General features: G+C 36.1%; 1 protein-coding gene across 10 annotated transcripts in view; it reads right to left on the bottom strand.

The window, feature by feature from the left end:
- The window catches only part of MAP3K4 (mitogen-activated protein kinase kinase kinase 4), a 110,850-nt gene that overhangs the window by 75,248 nt on the left and 7,622 nt on the right, over window positions 1-27,980 (bottom strand). Inside the window, exon 1 of one of the 10 annotated variants that reach the window (XM_049114183.1) lies at window positions 7,260-7,374. The exons of the other annotated variants lie outside the window; for them this stretch is intronic. Coding sequence (XP_048970140.1) covers window positions 7,260-7,273 — 14 coding nt within the window. The 5' untranslated portion in view covers window positions 7,274-7,374. Of the gene's footprint in view, window positions 1-7,259; window positions 7,375-27,980 lie in introns of those variants that run through there. 10 annotated transcript variants of the gene reach the window in all.

Below are 27,980 nucleotides of genomic sequence, written 5' to 3'. Positions count from 1 at the left end.
GGAAAAAGGAAGGAAGGAAGGAAGGAAGGAAGGAAGGAAGGAAGGAAGGAAGGAAGGAAGGAAGGAAGGAGAAGAGAGAGAGAGAGAAAGAAAGAGAAAGAAAGAAAGAAAGAAAGAAAGAAAGAAAGAAAGAAAGAAAGAAAGAAAGAAAGAAAGAAAGAAAAATCCACCTTTGAGTTCACCACGGTACAGGACTGGAGATCATTTTAATATTTGTAGCATCTTCTAAATCCTTTCAAATTCAATACTGTAACTTTTTTCTTCCCCTCTAAGATAAAGTCAATGGTAAAGACAATGTATTGCATTACTTTTGTATCTCCAAGTTTCTAGAATAGTGTTCAAAACCATTCAGTGTCTCAGCACAATAAGATATTTCATATATTAGAATGGTAATGGTAATCACTACAAAACTACAGCACAAATATTTAGGCAGTTAAATACATCGAGGCCAGACAGCAGGGAATGCCAGGGTAAATAGAAAAATGGAGTCAGATAAAGGAACATACAAGACCTTGTTTACAACATGCTCTCTGCAATGAGGAGAGACATGAACTCAGGAGTCAGAAGATCTAAAGCTACATCCCAGCCTTAGAACATAGGTGACTGCATACCTGACAAATCTTCCTAAAACTAAAAAAAAAAAAAAGACTAATACATAATTTGTAAAGTCAACATTCTAAAAAAACTTCAGAAAATTCAGTTGTGAATATTCAAAATAATCAAAACAATGGAAATAAATAGCTATTAGGGAAACACTAAAATATAAAACAGGCATATAAAATGGTATGTTTTACTGGTACCCTGTAGTCTCATGTGGATGAATAAATTAATAAAATGCAAGTAAAAGTGGAAAAGGATTTTTTGAAGAAGGACTGAAAACACCCAAACTTCAGTAAGCCAAGTTCAATGGCAAACCCCCAGAGCTAAGGACAGAGTCATGATCTGAAGAGAATAGTTTATTTTTCAAATAAGTACCCTTCTCTAATCTATGTATGATGGAAACAAGTCTGGTGCTTTGGCAGATAAAAAGAATCAGACAATACATATAATAAAAATGTTAACTTTTATGAAAAATTTAATTTGGGGAAACAGAAAAAAATATTTGTGTTGTGCTGTCATCCAACTATGGACAAGTTATTCTCTACCCATGGAAAATTTCATTTGGCTGCACTCTCCAAATAAAAGCAGAAAACTAAGTCCCTGTAATACTTGCACAGAAGATGAAGATCTCTTGTTTTTAAACCCACACCTATCATAAAACAAAGTCATCTACCTCAGTCTTTATACCCTCACAGACACAATAAACACTACTTATTCCAAAGTATTTCCGAATTATCTAATTTTCTAACAGGAGACATACAGAATCACACGGAAGCAGAGGAATACTGTCATAAATGATGCATTAAAATAAGAAAAAACAGTGTATTTCATCACTCTTTATTCATTATGCCACACAGAAAATGAGGTAGAAAAACGTACCATGTGGTGCTGCCAGCCACTATATAACTCATAATTAAAATGAATTTTAGAACAGACATTATAATAAAGATGAATTTATACATTTAATACTTTCTTAGGATTTACTTAACTCCATCAAGATGGTATTCACACACTTATTGGATATGTTAATATATTCCATCCAAGTAACTTAGTAACTTAACACATGTCAGTACAAGGGCACCTGGGTCACTCAGTGGTTGAACATCTGCCTTTGGCTCAGGGCATGATCCCAGGACCCTGGGATTGAGTCCCACATCAGGCTCCCCACAGGGAGCCTGCTTCTTCCTCTGCTTCAGGCTCTGCCTCTCTCTCTGTATCTCTCATGAATACATAAAATCTTAAAAACAAACAAACAAACAAACAAACAAAAAAACACATGTCAGTACAAAGTCCAAAAATATTTAAAGGAATTAAAGTCTAGCATTCAATAGATACTATGCATAATGTCTGCCATCCTATCAAGAGCTATCAAACAAAAGGAAACTATGACCCAAACAAGGGGAAAAAGATCAATAAGCAGACCAGAAATTACTCAAGTAGAACTTGCAAAAATGAAAATTGTACCTAAAATGACAAATACTCTGTATAGAATTTAAAAGCAGATGAGACACAGCAGAAGAAATGATCCGTGAACTTCAAGACAGCAACAGAAACTATCCCAACATGAATTAGAAAAAGATTACAGAAAAAAAAGAAAAAACATAGCATCAGTTATCTGTGAGACAATATCAAGCAGTGTAACCCATGTATTACTAGAATCTAAAATGAAAACGGGAGGCACAGAAAAAAATATTTTAAGAATTAAGGGCTGAGGAACACCTCTGGGTGATTCGGTGGTTGAGCATCTATCTGCCTTTGGCTCAGGTCGTGATTCTAGGGTCCTGGGATCAAGTTCCGCATCGGGCTCCTCATAGGGAGCCTGCCTGTCTCTGTGCCTAGGCCTCTGCCTCTGTGTCTCTATGAATAAATAAAAAAAAAAAAAAAAAAAAGAATTAAGAGCTGAAAATTTTCCAAATTTGAAGAAAACTGTTTAGTTCACAGATCCAAGTAGTTCTACAAACTCCAAGCAGAACAATTTGAAAAAAACTATTGGTTTTGATTATGCATATCATAATCAAATTCCTAAAAACCAATGATGAAGAGAAAAAATCTTAAAAGGAGCCAGGGAAAAACAACTTTGTTTGGGAGTCTTAACTTAGAAGCAATATGTAATAGTGCAGTGTGAAGGGACATTAAGCAAAATTTTTCTGTAAAAAAAAAAAAAAAAAAAAAAAAACTTATACACAAAATCTAGGAATATAAACACTAGTGGTAAGTTCAAAAGAACTTGCATCATTTCAATTAACTAACCAAAACCATTCAAAACCTCATTTTGTATTAGCTCATATGAGATGAGCTAATGTGGTCAGTTGACTAGTTCAGAATGTTTCCATGGATACCAATTATTTTGGATAAGGAAAGTAGTACAAGGTCTACATCAATTGCCCGGAAACACTGGCCTTATTTGTGTTGAAAAACACATAAATGTGAAATTTCTTTCTGATGCTAAACTTCTGACAGTCACATTAAACAATGTCTCACTCTTTTAACATAAAACTTTGCCAAGTACTATTCACTTGACATAAAATCTGGTCTAAGAAAAGTATGTGTTGAACTCAATCTGAGGGAGTTTGGTCATTTTTCAATGGAAAACGTGTGGAAGACAAGACAAAAATTCAAGTAACTTGAGGTTACATAGTTTTGCTGTGACACAGTAGGTAAACCACATGGTGCCTGAAATAGCTCATCCATAAAATAATAAAGTTGGATTAGAGGAGTTCAAAAACATCTGTGGTTTTGCAAAAGCCCTAAAAAAAAAAAATACTTCACTACTAGTTCCTTAGCAAAATCCTTAGAATTAAGATCTTTTAGTCACTTAAGCTCACCTGTGTGAGGTCTTCTTTGCCACCTCTACCTCCTCATTAACCTATTCTCTATTAAATAATAATTAAAAGGAGATTGCTGCTGTTGAGGGAAAGGAAAGGAGGGGGAGGGAAGCAGAGACGGTAGATTTTCTAGGTTTCCTTTTTTAAGAACTTGTACAGTTTACTGGGCAAGCAGTATACATCAAAAGGAGCTAAGCTAATTTTGAGGCTGCATGGTTGGTTCGTATTGTAAGAGCCATTTAATTAATAAGTCAATTGATCTATATTGTCAGCCTATTGTTGAACATTTACCAGCTAACCTCCAAGGAAGCTGCTGTGAAAACTCATACTTATCACTAGTTACTTCTTCATTGATTCAGAGTACAAGATCTTTATAAACCTACTGAGTATTCGTTTTCAAGACAGACTTTCTTTTTTAACTAAATTTTATTTCTTTTTCAAACAAAAGTAGATTAGGAAAAGAAAAGTATCTCCCATGGAAACAAACAAGAACTATCCCCTCACCCCTCAATCAGACTCAAAGCTCTATGAGGGCCGGGACCCCATCTATCATTTTACCACTGTTTCTCCATTGTCTGTCCTGGTGCAGATTACGTACCCACAACTACCTACTAAACAAGTGAATCTGTGAGGCAAAAATGTTATCTTTGATACTTTAGACTTAATCATTATCCAAAATCTATTAAAATACAATCACAAGTATTTGAAGAATGTGATTTTTTTAAAGGCTGCAAGAACTAAATGATGGTCGATTTCTGCCATTAATATTATTGTGATTATGTAACCTAGGTGCCAAGATAACTATCTACTATCCAAAACAACTGCAATGGGGTATAAGGAATAATGGTTTGGGAATCAGATTAACATGGGCTGAAATTCTTATGTCCCACTCTTATTAGTGAGAATACAGGTTTTATTTATTTTTTCAAAAGATTTTATTTATTTATTCATTAGAGACACAGAGAGAGAGAGAGAGAAGGAAAGAGAGAGAGAGGCAGAGACACAGGCAGAGGAAGAAGCAAGCTCCATGCAGGGAGCCCAACACGGGACTGGATCCTGGGTCTCCAGGATCACACCCTGGGCCAAAGGCAGACGCTAAACCGCTGAGCCACCCAGGGATCCCCGAGAATACAAGTTTTTATCAAATTACTATAAATAAGTCTGCTTGCAAACTCCTTCATTTATTAGAAGCCTTCTTATCAAATGTTACTGGGACCTGTGGTTAGCCAGGTAATTTTAAAAATACAGGTCAAAAGCATTAAAAATAAAACATGCACACTTAAACTGAAACATCTCTGGTGGCTGGTTACTTTGATGGCCTCCCAGTATTCACACACCTTTCTATAATCACCTCCTCTTCACCTGGGGTGACCCTGTGCCTGCTTTACTAATGATACATAGTAAAAGTGACACTGGGTCAGTTACAGCTGGGTACTTCAGGGGAGGCTAGCCACCATGTAAGAAGTCCAACTGCTCTAAGACTGCCACGATCTTCGAAGCCCAGCCTAGCCAGGTGGAGAAGCTGCATGAAAGAGAACCTAGCTAGGTCAAAATCTTGTTGAGCTTCCAGCTGACAGCCAGCACCAACTTGCTAGCTTGTGAGTGAGGCTATTTTGGACCTTCCAGCTGTCCCTGAACCCAAGCCAACATCATGAGAGGCAAAAGAACTACTCAGTACCATAATAGATAGTAAATGGTTTTTATTTTAAGCCATTAAGCTTTGGTGTGTCTTGTTAAATTATATAGATAACTACCACAAATATAAAATTTAAAACATTTACTTTTGCTGTAAGCCCATGAATGAGATTAAATCCAACAGCACTTTGATGAGGGCCACAGCCTTGTTTTGTAGTATGGGTCCCTGAGAGAAGTCATGGGTCACAAACACTGCAACCAAGTGTAGTATCTACAATCTACACTATTTCATTAAAATAGAACAAGAATCTAAAGACTTCCATGGAGCAATTTTTCTGGATTTTCATGATTTTTCTTTCTAAATGTTAACAACTCTTTCCTATGTCTATTTGATAGCAATTTTCTTCTTGTGACCTATCTTGAGGCTTTCCAAAGCACTGCAATTCCAGTTATATGGAAATCATAATTCTCTCTTGTATTCACATTTCATCTATTTGTATAAGAGTTTGCTAAATTATGCAATAACAATTAAAACATACAGTAGACCTATATAGATTTAGGAACAAACAAGGAACTCTTGATAAGCATATATTTTAATTGGTGGAAAAAGAATGGCACGGGCATTCCAGATAGTAGCCTATTAGTCATAAGCAGTCATGATGCTGTGAGCATCAGCAGATATGTTTTATAGAAGAAATGGACAGGGTCTCATCTTGGAAAGGGTTAAGTGGTTGCATGGATAAGCCCTGCCTTAGATCTTCTGGCAAAAGTCTTTTATGTCACAGATTTACACAAAGTAGATTTTATCACTCCTATACTAAGTAGAACAAAAAAGAACACAAAGACTAAAAACAAATATATATAAAAAGAACAGTTACTCCACATGGATATATCCTGCTCATCATTAAGAAATAAAATAATTATATACTTTAAAAAATATATTTTCAGATGAAGGCTTCTGGAAAATAAAGTCTTATAAAACCACATAAACAAATGTAACAAAATGCTTTAAACACTTCATATTATCATCTCTAACTTCTGCTTAAGTAGAAAACTACTTGAAAAGAACTAGAACCAAAAGAGAAAGGGAAAGAAAGAGAGAGAGAAGCTCTAGGTATTTAAATACATAGGAGTCATGTTACAGCTTGCAAGACAAATGTGATTATTCCTGTTATTTCTGCAATTTTGCTGTAAAGAGTTGAGGACTTAAAAACAAGAGTGCAAAGAATAAGATATTTTCAGATGCACTTTCTTATTTTTTACCAGTTCTAATGGCTTCAAAGATACATATATATATATATATATGTATATATATATATTTTTCCAAAACTCTGCAAATCAACACTAGATCATATGTATACAGATTAGCAAGGAGACAATCAAAATGGAACAAAAACCCTTCTGAGATGCACTTCCTTGAGGCCTTTCAGCCATACAACAAGTTGTACAGGGGGAATGCTCAGGGAGCAAGGTGGGAGGATGTCCTTTCAACACAAGAAGTGAAAATAAGCATGTCAGTCTTGCTGTGAATGCATTTGATGATGAAATGCCAATGGAAAAAAATTTAAAGAAAGCAACATAAAATAAGAATGCTAATTCATTCAAAAGGTTGTTTTAGGCTTAACTAAAGACAACTGTGGGGCTTAAGCAGGAAAAGTTGGAAGACGAAAAACTGGATCAAAGCTGGGAGGAGAAGCAAATGGTCTTCCACCATGCCAAGTGCACACAAAACATTACAGAATTTAGGGAGAAACAAGAAAAATGTTTAAAACTTCAAAGGTAGGCAAAAGAATTATGATGTTCCTCTACCTACTCTCACAAACGAGAACATTTTTTAAATTCCTTTGTTCTAAATTGAATTTATTTGTTGAAAACAAATAAAACACTTCCCGTCATGAATTACTCCCTGTCATTCTTAGAAATCAAGTAACGGAAGAGCTACTTACTGTGGGAAGCACATGAGCTGTCTGAATCTCCTTAGCTCAAGTTATCTTTCTTTCTAATTCGATTTTTTAAATAGTTAACTATAAATATGCCCTATGACACACACACACATTCAAAAGATGAACCCCACCTGTTTGGGGGGATAGATCTAGGAAATACAAGCATATGAGATCTATTCGCCCAGGTTTTCGGTGGCATAAAATGCAAAGAAAAGTGAGGAAAGCAATTAGACAACTGGGACATAAAATCTCTTACCTCTGCTTTGACATCAGCACAGAAAAAGCTCATTTATCTGAGATCAGATCTTGGTTTCCAACATCATGATCCAATTGAAGAACCAGGACTCACTGGAGAAATGGCTGAGTCCAGGACCAGAGCGAGGGGAAGATGTAATATGAGCTTGGAGCACCTTGTAGTGCCAGCAAGGAAGGAAGTGCTCAAAAAACAAAAAACAAACCAATGAGAGTACTTTAGAAGGACATAGAAGCAGAGCTCCCACTGGCAAAAGCTGGAAAAATTTGAGCCACAAAATAAAGATACAGAATTATATCCAATTATAACAATGAATCCATGAGTCTATAGTGATATAATTACTAAAAAATAAATAAATAAATGGGAAATGGGACAAGTCTCTTGTACAGAAGAAAATCCAAATAATTTATGTAGAAACTCCCCTCTCAAGGAGGTGGAGTTTAACTCCCCACCACTTAAGTGTGAACTTCACTTTTAGTGACTCACTTCCAAGGAGTAGAGAGAGCATGGACAAGTAGAGTAAAAATGTTAACTGTATAGTAGAGAAAACTGACAAAACATTCTCAGCCTTCAGCCAAGTGATCAAGGTTAACAGCATCAGTAAAAAGTCATGCTGAGAACATGGGCCCTGATACGATGAGAAAGGCACTTCATCTGTGTGGCCATCCTCCCAAAACCCGTAACTCTAGTCAAACCATGATAAAAACAGCAGACAAACCCAAATAGAAGACTAGTGTACAAAACACCTGATTGGCACTCCTTAAAACTATTAAAGTCTTCAAAAACAAGGTGAGAAAGAGCTAAGGAGACGTGACTACATGTGATGGGATATCCTGGATGGGGTCTAGAACTGGGAAAAGAACATTAGGGGAAAATGAACAAAATCTGAATAAAGCACAGAATTTAGTAAAGAATATCGCATCGATACTGGTTCACTAGTTGTGACAAATGTACACAGTGAGATTTAACAAAAGAAGAAATGAGGCACTATCTTTGCAATTGTCTCTAAACTATTCTATAATAAAAATTATTTTAGAATTAATTAGTTACCTTAATAATGTTGTATGGGACAGTTACATGATAATGCTGAATAAATGACATTACTGTACAGATACAAAAGACTAAGAACTAGGACTAAATGAAATTTTTAGTATTATTTTAAGCAATTCTTTATCAATATAACTGATGACTGGGTTGTAAAAAAATTTCAAATAATAGGTGAAGAAATGCCACTTAAATTAGTAACTTCCAAAATGGGGATATGCATCATATTTCTATTTGTTTTTAATCAGCTGTATAATCTGTTACATAGCAATGAACAATTTCCATTCTAACAGTGTAACTTATGCTACCACTGGATCCTGAGTTCTGACCATTTACCAGGCACTATGCTAACTATCTTACATAATTTCACTTAATCTTTGACAGAGCCTTATGAATCCATTTTAGGATTATTTGCCCAGAGGGCCAATTCTCATTGATGATGAGAGGTATTCATCATCAAATACCTATTATACACTAGGTAGTCAATTAGGCACTTTACAAATGTTAACTCATTTAACCTTCCTGATGACCCCCAAAGGTACTATGGATATCTCTAATGTATATAATAGAAAAAACAGTTGCAAAGGTAACTTGTGTGCTCAGGTGGAAAAGACCTGGGCCAGAACTGGAGTCCTGGTCTACCTCCACAGCACAGACCCCTCGCACCCCAAGCTTGGTTGCTGGGATGTCGGCCCCTTCCTGGTGGCAGACACGGAAAATTACTCTCCCTATAGAAGGATGTCCCTACCAGCTGGAAAAAGAGCATGGGAACAGCTCAGAGACTAGCTCTCTGCTCAGCTGCAGGACTCACATCTTTGCTGAAGTCTTTTAACCACTCCACATCTAAATTTCCTCGCCTATAAATAAAGGTGTTAGCCTAGCTAAAATATTGAGTCTCAATTAGCCTGGGGACACAGTATGACTACAATTTAAATGAAAAAAAGAAAAAGTGAGGGTTTTTCTTGCCCTTATTTCTGCATATAAAATAAAAGGCCTACCTCAAATCCTCTCTTTCAGGTAGCTATTCACCTTCTCTACCACGTCTAAGAATTACACCCTGTCCCCCCGTGGAACACTAATATATACTGGTCCTCTAACAGAGCATTCCTCAGATCAGGCTAGTGTTTTCATTCACTTTGTGTAAACCTGTGTGTGTTTTTGTCTAAAAAAGAGCATAGAGGGACAGAAAAACAAGCCTTTTAAATCAGAGAACAATATTTTGAAATTAGCAACTTTTTTCATTCAGAACAGGATTTTGTATAAGAGATGTGACAGGGGACAATACAAAAATTTAAATGTATATTATTTTATTCTTTGTTTTTGTTTGTTTCTCAGGTCTTTGTTTTAGTGATTGGTTTATTTAGAGTTAAAAATACCCATTAACTGGTACTTTACTGTGTGTGTAGGTGTGTCAATGACACAATTAGCTCCTCCAAGACAATAACTGCGTCACTCATTCAACAATGACCCTCCTGGAAAGTGCTGTGCTAGGAGTTGGCAAAAAATACATCACTGAACGAGAAAGTCACCATTCTTGCCTCCTCCAAGCTTTCAGTCTATAGAAAGAACTAGATATACAGCACACGAGTATAGACCCCCAAGTCTTTAGAGTGTAGCGCTCAGTAAGGCTATCAAAGATTACAGAGTATGCTGGTAGACAGGACCGAGCCTTGAGAACTGGGAGGAGGAGAACAAGGCGGCCTCTGAGATTCGAGAGCTCTGAAGGCATGACTGGAAGGAGGAGAGGAGACACAGGTGACACAGAAGAGGGCAGAGCTCAGCGGAGTTGCTGAAAACTACAACGCCCAGAGCAGAGTGAGCAGAGCAAACGTGCGCCCCCGGGAACAGGCAGCCAGCCAACCACGCTGCCCGCTTGTCCCGACAGAAAAGTGCCGCTGGATGGGCACTAAGTAGGGGACAGTCGTGAGAGAACCTACCTTTCTCTTCTCGGTGTCTACCCTATCACCATCCGCTACTGGACAGGCAGACACAGAGGCACGGTTCTCTAACGCCATGCAGACTTTTTCACACACAGGCTATTCACACACTACTCAGTCTCAAAGTCAATCGAAACAACTCTTCTGTCTATACTATTTTAATAAGCAAGATCAACTCATTGGTTAGGGGCCAAAAGAGAAAAAAAAAACTTGTTCACCTGAGAGAAACAATGCCTGTAGGGATTATGAAATCCTTAGAAATGGCACATTAACAACAATTAAAGCACTACCCAACACCAAAGATGTAATTAAAGATTTACACACACACAAAGTTGTCTCGTGAAAAATATAACTTTCTCCTAATTAAAAACTATGTAAACTAGGAAAAAAATTAAATGAGTCTAAAACAATTTTAGGAGACAAAAAAATAAAAGCTCCTATTTTTAATTATATAGCTTTCTTCACTCAAGGGAACATAATTGGTAACTGTGGTTGAATATATAAGGCCAACGTGAAATTTACTGGAAATGTGCAACCTAAAAGTCCTGTGTATGCCAAAAATAAACACCACCTACAGCTTCAGAAAGAAATGTCTCACAGTATACAATTAAATGCAACATGTACAAAAAAAAAATAGGAAAAGCCAAAAAAAAAAAGTTAACACATCAAATCTATATTACTTTATACTTCAACCACCAGACCATGAATCCCTGAACAATGAATGTAAATTTTTATTATGTGCATTTTTCAGGGGAGTCAAGAGTTCACAGTTTTCATCAGATTCTCAAATGCAATCTATGACCCAAAAAAGGTAGAGAAGCAATGACCTAGACAATATTTACCACACATCTAGCAGGGTTCTCTTCAAAATCCCTCATCCTGACATGTATTAGACACTCAAAGGATAAAGGTTTCAGATGCATAACTAATTCAAAATCAATATTCAATCTACAAGGTCACTTCCACAGTAGCCAAGAAGAGAGACAAATCCCTTCCCAACCACAAATACTGGCTTCACACAAAACACACTTAAAAATCACATGAATGTCATGAAGTGAACCAACTAATAAAATAATTTTCAATCTTTTTGACACACTTTTGTTGTACGTTTAGGATAACACAATCCTCCATACTCCCTGCAAAAGTGGTTAATTAAAATAAATTACATTTAATTTAGTAACAGTTAATTTAGGAATAAATAAATCCAAATAAATAAATAAATAAATAAATAAATAAATAAATTCTTAAACGGTTCATAATCAAAGCAATAACTAAATACAATAGAGGCAAAGCCTTTGGGGAAAAAAAGATTTTAAGTAAGCATGGAATATAGTGGTTTGGTAAATGAGAAAAATGGAAAACATTTCATGTAATACAATACTAGAAATGTGAGAGAAGACACACAAGAATAAAGTTATTTATAAGACTGACAAGGGTAGAAACTATAGAAGAACAAAATTCAAGCAGTGATTTTTTTTCCAGTGATGGTTGTCTTTGTATTTATCTTTCCTGGGGCTTACCAAATTTTTTTGAATCAATGAGTTTATAGTGCCCAAATTTGAAACATTTACAGTTACTTAATTTTTTTTTTTCAGTTTCCCCTCTTTCTTTCTTCTTTCAGGAACTCCAAGTACACATATGATGATGACTTGATATGTTCTCATATGTTATCATTGTTCTGTACATTTTTCCTGGCCTTACTCTGTACTACATTTTGCATAGTTTCTGTTGCTATGTTCACAAGTTCAGTCATTTTTTTTTCTACAATGTCTAGTCTTTGGAAAATCCCATCTGGTGTATTTGTCATTTCAGATATTGTATTTTTTTCATCTTCAAAATTTCCATTTGGTCTTTTTTATATCTTTTTTTTTCCAATGTTCATGTTTCCCTTTAAATACCTGAATATAATTATAACTATATCAACAACTCTTTCTTCTACTTCTGTCATTTTTGAAATTTCTGGGATTGTTTCTATTGGCTGAAAGCTTCTCCTGGTTATAGGTCATCTTTTAGGGCTTACAGGCATGTCTAGTAATTTTTGGTTGGATGTTAGACATTATAATTTTATGCGGCTGAATGTCTACATTTTGCTGTTCTTTAAAAAGTATAGGAATTTTTTTTTTTAAACAAGCTATTATTATTTGCAATTCCACTTTATCCTTTCAAGATTTGTTTTCAAGCTTGCTTCGGGTAATTTCAGACATGCCTTTGCTCTAGGAACAGTTACCCCACTACTAAGATATGAATCTTCCAAATCTTTATCACATGTCCCAAGTGATCAACACAACAAAAACTTTCCACTTTGACCAGTGGAAATTCAAGACCCTTCAAGCCCCATGTGAGCTATAGCAACCTTTCAGCTCACAATTCCCCAATGGCTCTTTGCCTAACCTTGCAGAGCTTCTATTCTATACAAGTGCATCTTGCATTCAAAGACTCAAGGGGGCCTGCGTAGATTCTGGTACTCTTTTCAATATCATTCCTTCCTCTCTAGAATTCTGCCCTCAACTTCCAACTGCCTCAGTCTCCCTGAATTCCAATCTGCTCCTTCAATTCAAGAAGACCATTCTGCTTTGCCTGGGATTTAGACTGTACCACAGCCTGGAACACCTTATAGGCAGAAAAATCAAGGTAATTATAGGGCGCACTTTGTTTCCCTTGTCTCAGTGATGACAATCGGGTACAGTGTTATCATCCAATGTCTGAAAACACTTGTTCCATATTTAAGCTTATGCAAAAAATGATAGATAGACAGGTTTATTATATAGCACTAAAGACAATATATTTATAAATTTTTAATTTAAAAATTGCTCTAGATTTTTTTAGTGTCATAATGAAATGATACACTATCTATCTATAACATATATAAAGAGAAGCAATGAATGACTTTCAAAGTGACTAACTCCACAGTCTAGCTAAAGTATTTTATGATAGAATCATATAGCAATTACTTTAGGAAACAAAGAAGAGGGAAAATTTTGTTTACAGACAAAAATAATACAGAAAGGCAAACATCATCTCATCTTAAAGGTTAAAACATTTACAAATAGTCAAATCCAACCAATTTATTTTGTAGCAATTAAAACGCTCCCAGTTTCTACAATTTATATAAGATCAGAAAGATTCTTCATAGACCTCTAATTTTTAAAAAGGAATACAGAAGATCTAAACCTTCAGACTTAAAAGACAAAGCTGGTTATCACTTAAATATACAAATATACAAAAAATGACATACTTCTCAACTATAGATGGTACCAGAATACCAAACAAATATGTAGCATTTTTGACAGGTCCTTGATTGGGCTCATCAGAAAAACTATAAATAGTTTTATTACTCTAAGTTCTCCTGCCGAGGGAGAAAAAAATGATTAACAGAAACAAAATGCCACTAAATTTTTGTGACTACTTAAAATCACCCAAACAAAAGTTCTAATATATTAATACAAGAAGCCACTCAATTTCTGAAAGCTTACATTTAAGTATACAAATATATACCTCTCCTGCAAGAATAATTTTAATTATATTGAGTCTCAATACTTCTTTACAGCTTAATTTTGTGTTGGTTAATCACTAAAACCTTTGCTGATGCCTTTTTCCTTATCTATGATTCTTTCCTCAGTGCATACACGACCTTTAAAAAGCAACCTACTCCCATGATATACTTCATTACTAGAAACTTATTGACAGGAATAATAAGGAACTGAGTATAAAATATACTGAAAATGTGTTAGCTACAGTTGGGAAAGTATTTAGAGATACCAATTTACCAATCAAATTGAAATTGAACTATTTACTCTAAACCATCCCTGAAATAAATGCTCACTAAAAATTACTATATCCTAAGCACTATTCTAGACACAGGGATATAAGGAGTTAAAAAAATAAAGACAACCAAAACAATCCTAGAAAAGACTAAAGTTGAAGGACTCGCCTTCCTGACTTCCCCTTGCAATTATTATAAAAGTTAACAACAATCAAGATACTGTGATTATCGCATACAACAGATACATAAATCAATGGAACAGAACTGAGAGTGCAGATATAAACCTACGCCTATGATCAAATGATTTTTGACAAGGTGCCTAGACTATTCAATGGGAAAAGAAGAGTCTTCTCAGCAAATGAAGCTGGGATAATCGGGTAGCTACACACGAAAGGATGAAGTTGGACCCTTAACTCACACTACATACAAATATCAATTTAGAACTTGATGGGATGAGCACTGGGTGTTATACTATATGTTGGCAAACCGAACTCCAATAAAAAAAAATATATACAAAAAAATAAAATAAATGGATCAAAGACCTAAACGTAAGATCTAAAATTATAAAACTCTTAAGCAAAAGCAGAAGTAAATCTGTAAGGCCTCAGATTTGGCAATGGATTCTTAGATATGACCCAAAAATATGAGCAACAAAGGACAAAATAAAGTTGGACTTCCTCAAAATTTAAAATGTTTGTGCATCAAAGAATACTATCAAGAATGTGAAAAAGACAACCCACAGAATGAGAGAAATATTTGCAAGTCATGAATCTGGATAAGGGACCTATCAAGAATACACAAAGAACTCTCATAACCCAATAATAAAAAGACGGATAACCCAAGGGCACCTGGGTAGCTCAGATGGTTAAGTGTCTCAGATGGTCCTAGGATCAAAACCCCACATGGGGCCCCCTGCTCAGCAGGAAGCCTGATTCTCCCTCTCTCTCCCCTTTTCATGCTTGCTCTGTCTCTCTCTCTGTCTCAAATAAATTAAAAAAAAAAAAAAAAAAAAAAGACCGATAACCCAATTTAAAAAAGGAGAAAGGATCTGACTGGACACTTCTCCAAAGATATATAAATGGCTAACAAGCATCTGAAAGAATGCTCACCATTGTTAGGAAAATGCAAATCAAAACCATAAGATAGCACTTGACACCCATTAGGATGGTTATCAACAAATAAAATAATTACAACTGTGGGCAAAGATATGAAGAAATCAGAACTCTCACACACTGCTGGTGGAAATGTCAAAAGGTGCAGTCACACTGGAAAACATACAATGGAGCATTTGCAACCCTAGGTATATATCCAAGAAAAACGAAAACATGTGTCCACACAAACATTTGTGCACAAATATTTATGGCAGCATGATTCATAATGGCCAAAAGGCAGAGACAACTCAATGTCTATTGAATGATGAATAGATAAACAAACAGTAGTACTTCCATTAAAGAGAATATTATTCAGCCATATAAATTAAGACTGATACATGGTACAACATGGGTGAAACTTGAAAACATTAGCTACATGAAAAAAGTCAGTCACTAAAAACCACATTATACCATTCAATTTATATACAATGTTCAAAATAGGCAAATATAGAGAGAGAAGGCAGATCAATGGTTACTCAGGACTGGGAGGCATGGGGATTTGAAGATTGCAATAGCTAAAGACTGTAAGGTTTCTTTTTGAGGTGATTATAATGCTCTAAATTTCACTGTAGCAGTGGTTACATATATATTCACAGATGTATTAAACTGTGAATGTATCTGAACCAATTGATCTGGACACTTCAAATGGGTGAATTATATGGTCTATGAATTATATCTCAATAAAGTTACTTTATCTTTGCTGCTGCTGCTTTTTTTGTTCTTGCTGGGGAGTGAGGGTGGAATGTGGGGATGATGACACCTGGACATGAGCCAGAGACTTCCTGATGCGCAGAAAACTTTTATTTATTTATTTGTTTGTTTGTTTATTTATTTATTTTGCAGAAAACTATTTAAAAAGAAAACAATAAAAGCAAGATTCTTACTCCTATAGTTCTCTTATGCTCCGTGAAAATTCCAATTCCGGTTAGAGTCCTTTCTGATAACTTGGAGATACAATGCTTCTGATAGTCCAGAATTCAAATACATACTTTAAGGTTAGTACAACGTTTTAGCACCTAAAACAAAGAAAGGTTATCTCATTCATTTTTTTTTTAAGTGCTATTATTAAAGCCCAGGGACAGGACCCATGGGCAGAAAGAGTTGTCTTACTTGTTCATTTCTCAAAGAAATTGTGAATAGCAATAAATTTAGAAAACAGTACAATACAGATCTCCAATGACCAAATTAACTCATTTTAGTCACCTATTATTCAAATTTTAAAACAAAACAAAAAAAATAAACAAGCACTAACAAACTAGCAGGATCTGAAAAGAAGGCAATCTTATGTCTGCCTAAAACAAGGGGAAATAGGGATCTTATGACAGGTTCTAAATTAACTCTCACTCAAATATCATTTCCAGGAACAAAGCTCTTACCAGATATGTAAGATATAGTACTAGTGATGCAAAAAGCAGTAGCCTAAAAGAAAGGGCACTCCTTTGTCTTTTATTCACTAATTCTCAGAAAATAAGAGCATACAGAGAATCCAGGGGAAAAGGTGCCAAGAACCAGTGAAATCATTAAAGTCACGTCAGTGATAATTCATTGAATTTAACTCTTATTCATTCTACCAAATGAAAATTACTCAGGACGTACTATGTGCACAGCTACTGGGATAAGATTTACAATGACACAAAAATACATAAATCATTATAAGCTCCCTTACAGTTTACAGTATATGTAAACTATTGTGTTTTTCCATAAAGTATTATAGAAAATGATATTATACGATATTTTTTCAGAAAATGGGTCTGAAATTACATTCCCTTAATCACATGTGTTGGACTTTCTAGCTTTAATGAAAGAAAACTTTAAAAAAAAAAAGATTTAACTATGTAAACATTTAAAACTTCAATATATTAAAAAAAACTAAGTCATACTGAAAGCTCAAATGGAGGAAAAAACCCACTGTCCTTAATTTGTAAGTAGCTCACTAAATCTGTCATGAAAAACACTAACACACCAAACAGGAAAATAAGCAAGGAATGAGAAAAGATAATTCACAAAATAAATTTAAATAGCAATAAAACATGAAAACAGTTCCACCTACGCTGATAACCAGACACTCAAAACAAGATAACCTTTTCTGACCTATTAAATTAGCCAAGACTTTTTCTAATACTCAAAGCTACAAAGAGTATAGTACTGTAAGCACTACTTGTGGCCTATTACACATCATACATTTGTAGTCTTTCCAGAAGCAAATGTTTAACAATAGATACTAAAATTCTTAAGTGTTCAAACTCCTTTTGAATTCTACATTCAGAAAATAATTTTACAAGAGCACCCAGAAGAGCAGAGTTGTGTACTAAATGGTTCACTGCAGTATTATCTAAAACAGTAGGAAAGTGGTAATAACTTAGTTTATGGTATAACCATAAAAGGGAAAATAATAGAGCCATTAAAAAATGATATTTTAATATTTTTACCGAAATGGCAAATGGTCACAATACATTCAGCTACTATAACATGCCCATCTCAGCCTAAAGAGATCTCTTTCCACTCCTGCATAATTTACTTGGCAATTAATCATTCTTGTTGTATCTCTTTTTTTTTTTTTTTTTTTTTTTTTCTTTTTTTTTTTTTTTTCTTTTTTTTTAATTTTTTTTTTATTTATTTATGATAGGCACACAGTGAGAGAGAGAGAGGCAGAGACACAGGCAGAGGGAGAAGCAGGCTCCATGCACCGGGAGCATGACGTGGGATTCGATCCCAGATCTCCAGGATCGCGCCCTGGGCCAAAGGCAGGCGCTAAACCGCTGCGCCACCCAGGGATCCCTCTTGTTGTATCTCTTATTGCTATTACAAACTATGATTAAGATCCTTCACCATGTCCTTTCCACATCTATGCCTACAGACATACTACATAACATAGAGAACCAAAGACTCTAAAATACAACAAATATGGATGGGTTCTGGCTCCAGGTGTTCTGAAAATGAAAGTCTCATTTTCCTCAACCAAAAAATGCACATGTATTTTACAAGCTTCTTGTAATTGTTATATAAAACAAATGTTACACCACTTGAACGATGGCACACAAGTAGATGACAAATGCAAATCTATTACCATTTCTCCACCAGACCACGAATTATCAAATTTCCATTACCTTATCTGTTCTCCTTAACTAGATTATAAATTCCTTAAAGACAGGGCAAGTATTACGTTATGCTTATGTGTAATAAAAGTATTACTTGCCTGGAGGAATATGGGTACATTCATAAGATGAGTACCTTCTGAAATGACTCAACTAGAAAAGGGAGGAACAAACAGCTGACAGAGAGGAACCAATCTTGGCAACGACAAGAAGCTGAGGAAGAAGATGGTCAGTGTGAATGGAGATTCCAAACTCTAAGAGGCAAGGGGCTCAGGAGCTCCATTTGGCCCAAACCTCCAGCTTAGGCCTAAAATTTGGCTATTGATGAATGGCAAATTTGTGTGGGGATGCAGTGTGAGGTCTCTTCACAAATTGGATTTATTTATTTTTCTTTTTTTCTTTTTTTTTTTTTCTTTTTTATTTATGATAGTCGCACAGAGAGAGAGAGAGACAGACAGACAGACAGACAGACAGGCAGAGGGAGAAGCTGGCTCCATGCACCGGGAGCCCGACGTGGGATTCGATCCCGGGTCTCCAGGACCGCGCCCTGGGCCAAAGGCAGGCGCTAAACCACTGCACCACCCAGGGATCCCCCACAAATTGGATTTAATTGAAACTTGTAGCCTTCCTAATTCTGCTAAATCTAAAGGTGGGGAGACCTCCAACTCAGAAAGCTCTCTGGGCCTGGTCACTAAGCCAAGTCATGTCTTTACTTTATCCACCACAGCAGCCCCATGGCCTGGCCTGCCCATGCCTGACACCTGGTAGGTACTTCAGTTACAAGCTGGTCTCACTGGAAATGAATATATGGTACAAGAGACTTAATAGCTAAGATGGGATGGAGTCACACACTACTATGACTACCAGTCACCACAGTTAAGGTGGAGTTTTTAAATTTCTTTCACAGAGTCAAGCTAATGAATCTCCCTTTTTAGTAATCATTCCTCAATACACACATACTCCTTTTGGTTTTCTGTTAAATAACACCTGGATATTCAAAGAGCCAAGTGCTTTTTACAAAGTAAAAAGTCAGCTTTGAGGTTGAACTTCACGGCAAATACTTCTGATGCTTCCAGAAGTATTTCCCCAAGTTATTCTGACATCCTACTTCATCAGATACATGAATGTAATCAAATAATTTCTAAGTTATTTTAGTTCAAGATGTGATTTCCAAAATTAAATGTGTGATTAGTGGCGGGGAGGGTGTGTTGAAAGGCAACCAATAAGGGGCTGTTACCATTTTGCCTTGCCAAGGAAAGATATAGAAGATATTTAAAATCTACTGCCACCATCATCTTCAAAAACAATTTAGCCCTGGAAAATAAGTTTAATTTTATTTTTTTTTTAAATCACTACTCTGTTATTTTATCAATTTACTGCAGGCTGATAACTTGAGAACCTGTCTGGGAACCTCTCATTAAAGGAGTTTATTTGATGTATGCTGCCAAAGAAACTTTCCTGAAAAGCATTTTTCTTTATAATTCTTCATAAGACTTTCCTTCTATAAGCCCATCAGGACGATGACTGCTACTATGAGTTGGGAAGCATGTCTCTACCCACCTCTTCTCCCTTCTTTGCATCTCTACCTCCCGCTGCTGACACTCTCACCCTCCTCTTTGGGGTCCTCCTCATTTACCCACTCTCCTGCAAGCACTCCTAGAATTACACACCCATGAAGTATCTAAGCAAAAGCATCAAAGTGTTAGAGTTCTCACTTAGGTGGCTGTCTTAGGATCCTCTAAGGATCATCCACTCCAAACGCACAAGGAGTAAGAGGCACAAAAAGCATAATCAAAGCCACACAAAAGAACCTCAGTGCAACAGCCTTCAATGCAAATATCTCAAAAGTTCCAGAGCAGAGAATTCAAAGTTTCAGAAAATGCTTTCTATCAGACACCTATATGTGGCAAGATACATTCATCTTTTTTTAAACTTTCCAAATAAACTGTTAGTGGTTGAGTACTTAACAAAGATTAATGACAGTAGATACAGCAAAGTGATTAGTGATACAATCCTAAGCCCAGATTCAATAGTACTGTCACACTTATCTACTCAAAATAAAGGGGTAAGCAATTACACAATTAACTTAGATGGGCTATGGACTAAGTAGGAAAAAGAAATTTAACGATCAAAATGACTTTTATTTAAAGTGAACTATTTAGGGGCATCCTGGGTGGCTTAGTCAGTTAAGCAGCCTGCCTCTTGATTTCAGCTCAGGTCATGATCACAGGGTCATGAGATCAAGCTCTGCCTCAGGTTCCATGCTGGGCATGGAGCTTGCTTGAGATTTTCTCTCTCCCTCTCCCCAACCCCTTTCTCTTTCTCTCTTAAAAGAAAACCAAAGTAAACATTTTAAAGCTATCTGAAAAAAAATACATATTTAACCTAAGAAATGTGAAAAAAAGAAAGCTTAAAATAAAGATAATTTCTAATCAAGTATCACTTGAGTCTAGTTATCAAATACTACTTGAGACTATTTACTATGCAACTGCTTTAAGAAATGTTTTTGTAGGGGGATCCCTGGGTGGCTCAGCGGTTTGGCGCCTGCCTTTGGCCCAGGGCGCAATCCCGGAGTCCCGGGATCGAGTCCCACGTCAGGCTCCTGGCATGGAGCCTGCTTCTCCCTCCTCCTGTGTCTCTGCCTCTCTATGTCTATCATAAATAAATAAATCTTAAAAAAAAAAAAAGAGATGTTTTTGTAACAGGTCATAACATACCAAAAAGTACTACAAGGATATAGCCTTATGAGGTCCCAATACATCCACATACAAATGTATTCATTCATTTACCAAACACATTCCGGGCATCTCATGTAGTAGACTTAGTACTAGACACTTCATGAATAAAAAGGTCTAAGATGATAGCTACTACCCTCAAGTAATTCACAGACAAGAAGAAAGATATATGAACAATTTTTAAAATACAATGGGAAGAAATGTAAGTAAGTAACTGACATAAGAGTGTTCAGGGGCGCCTGGGCAGCTCAGTTAAGCATCCGACTCTTGGTTTCTGCTCAGGTCATGATCTCAGGATTGTGGGATTGAGTCCTGTGTCAGGCAGGCTCCATGCTCAGCAAAGAGTCTGCTTGTCCCTCTTCTCTTCCTCTGCCCTTTCCCCCACTCACGCATGTGCTCTCTCTGTAAAATAAATTAAATCTTTAAAAATAATTAAAAAAAAAGATTGTTCAACCTCACAAGTAACCAAACCATTGGCGAAAACCTACAAATTACTGTAATGGCAAGAAAATTAACACAAATTTTCTGAAAAGCATTTGGCAATATTAAGTCAAAGATCTCTAAAATTATACAAACTTCAAAAAGATGGAAGCAACCCTGGTGTTAGTGGACAGACGAACGGATACACAACATGTGGTATATTCATACAATGGGATATTATTCGGCCGTAAGAAGGAAATCCTGCCATGCGACAACGTGGATGAAGCTTGAGGACATTCTGCTAAGCCAGCCTGTCACAAAAAGACAAATACTGTATGATCCTACTTACATGAGGTGCCTAAAATAGGCAAACAGACTAGAAAGTAGAATGGGCATCACCAGGGGCTGGAGGGGAGGGGCAAGTCACTTGTACAAGATGAAGAGTTCTAGAGACCTGATGCCCAATAGTGTGAATGAATGTACTTAAAACAGTACCGGGCACCCCGGGTGGGTCAGCAGTTTAGCACCGCCTTCAGCCCAGGGCCTGATCCTGGAGACCCGGGATCGAGTCCCACATCGGGCTCCCTGCATGGAGCCTGATTCTCCCTCTGCCTGTGTTTCTGCCTCTGTCTCTCTCTCTCTCTCTCTCTCTGTCTCTCATGAATAAATACATAAATAAATCTTTAAAAAAAAAAAAAACACTACTGACCTGGACACTTAAAAATGATTACTATGGTTAAAAAACACTGAATACACTGATACATCTATACAAGAGAATATTTTACAGCAACAAGAATAAAAGCATCACTACTGCCCAAAACAAAAAAAACACATGAATCTACAAGTACCACACTGCATGAAAGCTGAAAAATATGAGCAGGGGGTCTGGGTAATAAGAAGAGGCAGAAAAGTGGCGGTGTGGGGGATTTCCAGGATGCTGCTCACGGTCTGCTTCTTCACACAGGTGATCTCTACAAGGGCACCTTCACTTCTGGACAATTTATCAGACTATTCATTTCATATACACACAAATAGCTGTGTTACATTATACAACAAAAAATATTATATAAAAATTTAAAATAAAACAACCTGAGGAACTTACCAGGTCCTGCCTAATTGGTCAACTAGTCTCTTTCATTTCTGTATTATCAAATTCTGCCAACAGCCTATATAGTTGCTTCCCCATTATAAAAAAATTCACTATGTAAAATTCTGTACTTAAAGAACAGTAGACTATAACTAAAAAAATATATACACATGCTCTTTGATACAGCAATTAAATTTTCAGAATCTTATCCTAATAAAACATCCTGGATGCACATGAAGATTGAGCTAAAAAAAATGCTCATAACTTTATAATAGCAAAAGAAATGGAAACACCCTGAAAGTCCAACAAAGGATTGGTTAAATTAATTAAGATCACAAACGGCTTCCTGGAATAGAAACATCAGAAAACAATCAGCGGGAGTCAGCACCCAGCTTGCTACGCAACAAAGGTTCCCACTGGTAGACTGAAATTATGCTAAATTTTATGTAATTAAAAATCACCACACCCCACTTTTTTCTACCCCATCCTACTTCCCTTTTATTCCTTGTGAATTTATCAGGATCTTGTGGAAGCCAGCAGCTTCTTCTGTATATATACTACCATATATATCACATTAAGTTTAAAAATAGAAAGAGTTGGGGGCAGCCCCGGTGGCGCAGCGGTTTAGCGCCGCCTGCAGCCCAGGGCGTGATCCCGGAGACCCGGGATCGAGTCCCACGTCAGGCTCTCTGTGTGGTGCCTGCTTCTCCCTCTGCCTGTGTCTCTGCCTCACTCTCTCTCTCTCTCTCTCTCTCTCTCTGTCTCTATGAATAAATAAAATAAAATCTTTAAAAAAAAAATAGAGTTGGGCACCTGGGTGAGTCAGTTGGTTAAGCGTTCAACTCTTGATTTCAATGATCCTCTGGATAGTGGAATACAGCCCCATGTCAGGCTTTGTGCTCAGTGTAGAGTCTGCCTAAGGTTCTCCCCATCTGCCCAGGCACCTGCTTGAGCTCTGACTCTCTCTTTCAAATAAATACAAATAAAATATTTTTTACAAAATAGCAAGAGTCAAGACCTCCCCATATTTCACTGACTTTAAAACATACATTTTTCCACATTTTAACATCTCTAATATTACACTGCTTCCTACAACTGATACAAAATGCACTGTGTCATAGTATAATTGCAATATTTTTTCCTTCATGATATATAAAATTATACTGCATCTTACAATCAAGGGCATCTTATATTTGATGAAATACTACTCTTTAAAAGCTCATTTCAAGAAATTAAATAGACAAACATTAGGCAGCTAAAAATGGCAGCTCTCTATTCAGGAGCAAAAGCACCAAAATAAGTATGAACCAGAGCAATTTTTTAAAAAGAGAAAAAACTTTCTTTAGTGTTTAAGAGTCTATAAAAATTATGTCCAGATATTCACAATTAAATAAACTACTTCAAACTATTCGGTGCAAACTATTCAGTGCAATATTATAAATAAAACACACAGTGAGCTGGGCACTTACACACATCTCTTGTGATAAATGTTCAATCTCATCTGAGCCCTGTGCTCCTGGATGAGAGCAAAGAGTAAGAAACCCTCACCCTTATGTGCTCCAAACAATGACTAACCTGAAGGGCCACCATGTCCTTACATATGAGAAAATAAGACCCACCTCCATCTTCCTCCATGACTCCCATGTTTCATAAAATGAGTTTTCTCCCTCCTCTCTGAGACATTCTCCATTAATGAACATTCCCACACTGCCTCAATTGCCTTATTACTATGTCCTTTGTTATTTAAGAAAGCAAAAGTTTCTCAGTGTAGGAAAGGTCCTTCACAATCATGCTACTCCTAATATTTACTTTTAAAATCTTTACTGTCACTTTGGTCAAATATATATTTCAAATATCACTTCTGGATATTCCATAATCCTATCTTAACTGAAGTGTTCAAACTCCTGACAATTTTGATATTTTGCCTTCCCAAAATTAAATCCTTAAATGGTTTTTTTTTTTTTTTTAGACCTAAAACTGTCTTTTTTAGATTTCCCATGGGGGTCTTGGAAAATCACAAAGGATTTGTTTTCTCATGTTGTAAAAGGAGAGGTGCTAGAAATAATTTGGTTTATTTGATGTGTTACTATTGATGAGATACCAAATCAGAGCAGATGCTTAGATTAAATCTGTCTGGGCTAAGATGTCATAAATATTTCAAAAATGGTTTGCTGTACGAGAAGTTCCTACAGAACTGTCAATGCCTGCACTGTCCATTACACACTTGCATTTATCAGGGTGCTGGAGTTAACCTGTTGGATATTAGACAACAGCTATATTCTCAGGCATAATTGCATTATGTTTCCTATATTGTTCACTTAGTCACAACTGCTTAAATTTGAATCTAGGATCTTCTAGGCCAGTGGTTCTCAAGTAGAAATGGATTATCACCTATCTATGCAGCTTTATACACACACACAGAAGTTTAAGACCTATTCCAGATTTACAGAATCTCTTTACCTGATATTCTTGATATATTCTTGGTATATTCTAACTATACATTTAGTATATTGTTGGTGTATTATGTCAAAACTATTATAGGTCTTATCTGAAGATCTTTTCTCTCTGTAAAGTTTATGTGGTTTCCATTTTCATAAATTAGACAACATATCCACTCTTTCTTGACAGTAGAGTTAATCATTATGTTTATAAATATTCTGTCTAAAGATTTTTGGATCTTTATCTTGTTTTGCATGTCACAGAAACAATCAAATTTTGTCAAATGCCTTAATCTTATCATGGTTTCCAACTGGATCTTACACTTCTGAAAATTAGCGATAAATTAACCAGTCATTTTTAAGTCTTCCATTACCTACAGATAGGTTTTTGTTTTACTCTGTTGTTTCCCTGAAAGCAACTTGTGATCCTATCTCGGCAAGAAGGTGGATGCATAAAACTGCTAACTGAACATCGAACAGAGCCAGAACTGCCTAGGACAGAATGCACTGATGAAGGGTGACTGTGGGTTTTATTTGGAATACTCCTGCTGTACTAACATCTTATTTTCTGAATCTATAAGGAAACTTTTTCTCTTAAGCTATCTCTAACTCACAACAATTTAGTAGACTATGCTTTTGTAATGGAGATTATCCACTGTATTTTATCTTTAACATTAGTATGAGTAAAATAACTTAGTACCTTCCAAAAAGAAATGCTGCAATGTCTCAAGAATCTTAAAACTTAAAATATCGGGATCCCTGGGTGGCGCAGCGGTTTAGCGCCTGCCTTTGGCCCAGGGCGTGATCCTGGAGACCCGGGATCGAATCCCACATCGGGCTCCTGGTGCATGGAGCCTGCTTCTCCCTCTGCCTATGTCTCTGCCTCTCTCTCTCTCTGTGTGACTATCATAAATAAATAAAAAATAAATAAATAAATAAAAAAATAAAACTTAAAATATCTTATGACCTAGTAATCTACCTTAGAGAAATGACCTAAAATACTGAAAAGTTTATATAAAGATTTTTTATCACGTCATGGGAAGTGGAAACATGTATTATAAAACAATTCAAGAACAATTAGTTCAATTATGGCATATACATGAACAGAATACTGTTTGTCATTAAATATATTTATGCCATAGAAAGATGCTTATGACATGGTAGCTTTTCAAGTTAAACTGTATGGAGAAAAAATGTATATATATACATGTGTGTATATACGTGTGTGTGTGTGTGTGTATTTCGCACACATAAACCCAGGAAATCAAACCCCTAATCAAAATGTTAATGGTAACTATATTTAGGTGGTAAGATTATCGTTGGTTATTTTCTTTATACTTTTCAGATTCTTCAGATTCTTCCGTAATAGACATGTGCCGCTTTTATAATCTGGAAAGTTTCTAGTTGATTAAGTTAGTTTTATTAATCAAATTTTATTTGCTTTTCTGAGGCAGCTGCTAGATCAATCTGAAAAACATTACTCTTAAATACAGCATGCAACCTTTTAAAAAATGAACAGTACTGACCTAAGTTATAAAGACATGTCCAGTTAAATAAACAACTAAAAAGAACTTCCAAAGAAAAACACTGAACTGTGCCCACTAACCCAAACAAGTCAATCAGTAGTGCCACACTTCTGATTCTAGGAGCATGGTTTATGTCCCACCAAGGGCCATTCAGAATTCCAAACACCTTTAGGAATAATATGCAAAAATAAATCAAGTAATTGAAGCAAAAGAAAGAACTTGGAAAAATCAGGTCCTCAAATCCTTTTTCTTCCTTCTATGACTTCTGCAGACAAAGAAAAAACAAACGTTTCTTCAATAATGCAGATGATTGCAGCTATTTTTAAAAGTAGGTAGTTTCTAAGCATATGTGATGGCTTTTTAAGAAAATTAATTACAATGGACTTCCCCTTTTCTCAACTTAAACCAAAAAGTAAGGAAGAAAAGAGAACTGTAACCATGATAACTACTATTGACTGGGTAACTTTATATAAAAGGCCATTATTTCCCTGAATCTGAACAACCTAGAAAGTAGGTGCTACTATTACTTCTGTTTCTCAATTGAGGAATGGAGTCTGAGAAAGGCTCTATACATCCCAAAAACATACAGCTAAAAATCAAAGGTAAGATTCCAAGTCCATCTGTGTAATACCAAACCCACGCTCTATCCAATACAGTCACCACCTCCAACATCCAATAGGTATGAGCTGAAAGCCGACTGAGTGTCAGATGCAGTACCAGGAACCGGGTTATAAAAATGAGCAAATCAACGTCCCTGCCTGCATGGAGTTTAATGTCTCCTTGTTGCCAGGGCACAAGAGACAGACCTTCACACTCTCGGTGGCAAAGTACAAGGGCCATGCAGACTTATAGCAGAAGGATCTCATTTAATCCAGGGGAGAGGAGGCGGCGGTCCAGGAAAGTTTGACTCAAGTAAGTGACGGTTGACAGAAGACGGAGAGTGAGAGGAATGATTAACAAGATAAAGAGGGAAGAGCAAAAGACAACTCTCCAGGTCATCTCCTCTCAAAAATATACTTCACAGCACTGAAGACTGCTGTGTACACAAGTACACACATGCATGCATACACGTGCACACACGGCAGGGAAAACGGGGTTTTTTTCTCCCTTTCGGGCCCACTCTACTTGAAAAAAATTTAAATACAAATTTAAATTTTTTTTAATTTTTTGATTTTAAATTAAAATTAAATTTTTTTAAATTTAAATACAAATTAGTGTTTTAGAGAAAAATAGTCTAAGATACTCTTGTATTTGAACCCCGAGTTTACTCTAAAATTAATTCTAAATTCTAAACTAACTTTTACAGTTCCTGTGTTTTAAGGATAAGCAATGGAGAGAACAGCTCTGAGCAGCAAGGGTGAAATGCACTCTTATTCCTGCCTTTGGGAAATAATGCTGTTTTCAAGAAGAAATACTCAGATCCTAACCTTGCCCAGCTTCTTCAATATTATCAATTAGTGGATAAGTACTGTGCCATTCTCCTGATTCAATCTAAAGGGACAAAGTACAATAGGACATGTTTTTATTT

This window comes from Canis lupus, chromosome 1, assembly GCF_003254725.2.
Source record: "Canis lupus dingo isolate Sandy chromosome 1, ASM325472v2, whole genome shotgun sequence".
Classification (NCBI taxonomy): domain Eukaryota; kingdom Metazoa; phylum Chordata; class Mammalia; order Carnivora; family Canidae; genus Canis; species Canis lupus.
The sequence above is the reverse complement of the archived record's forward strand: the minus strand, read 5'-3'. Positions and strand labels throughout refer to the sequence as shown.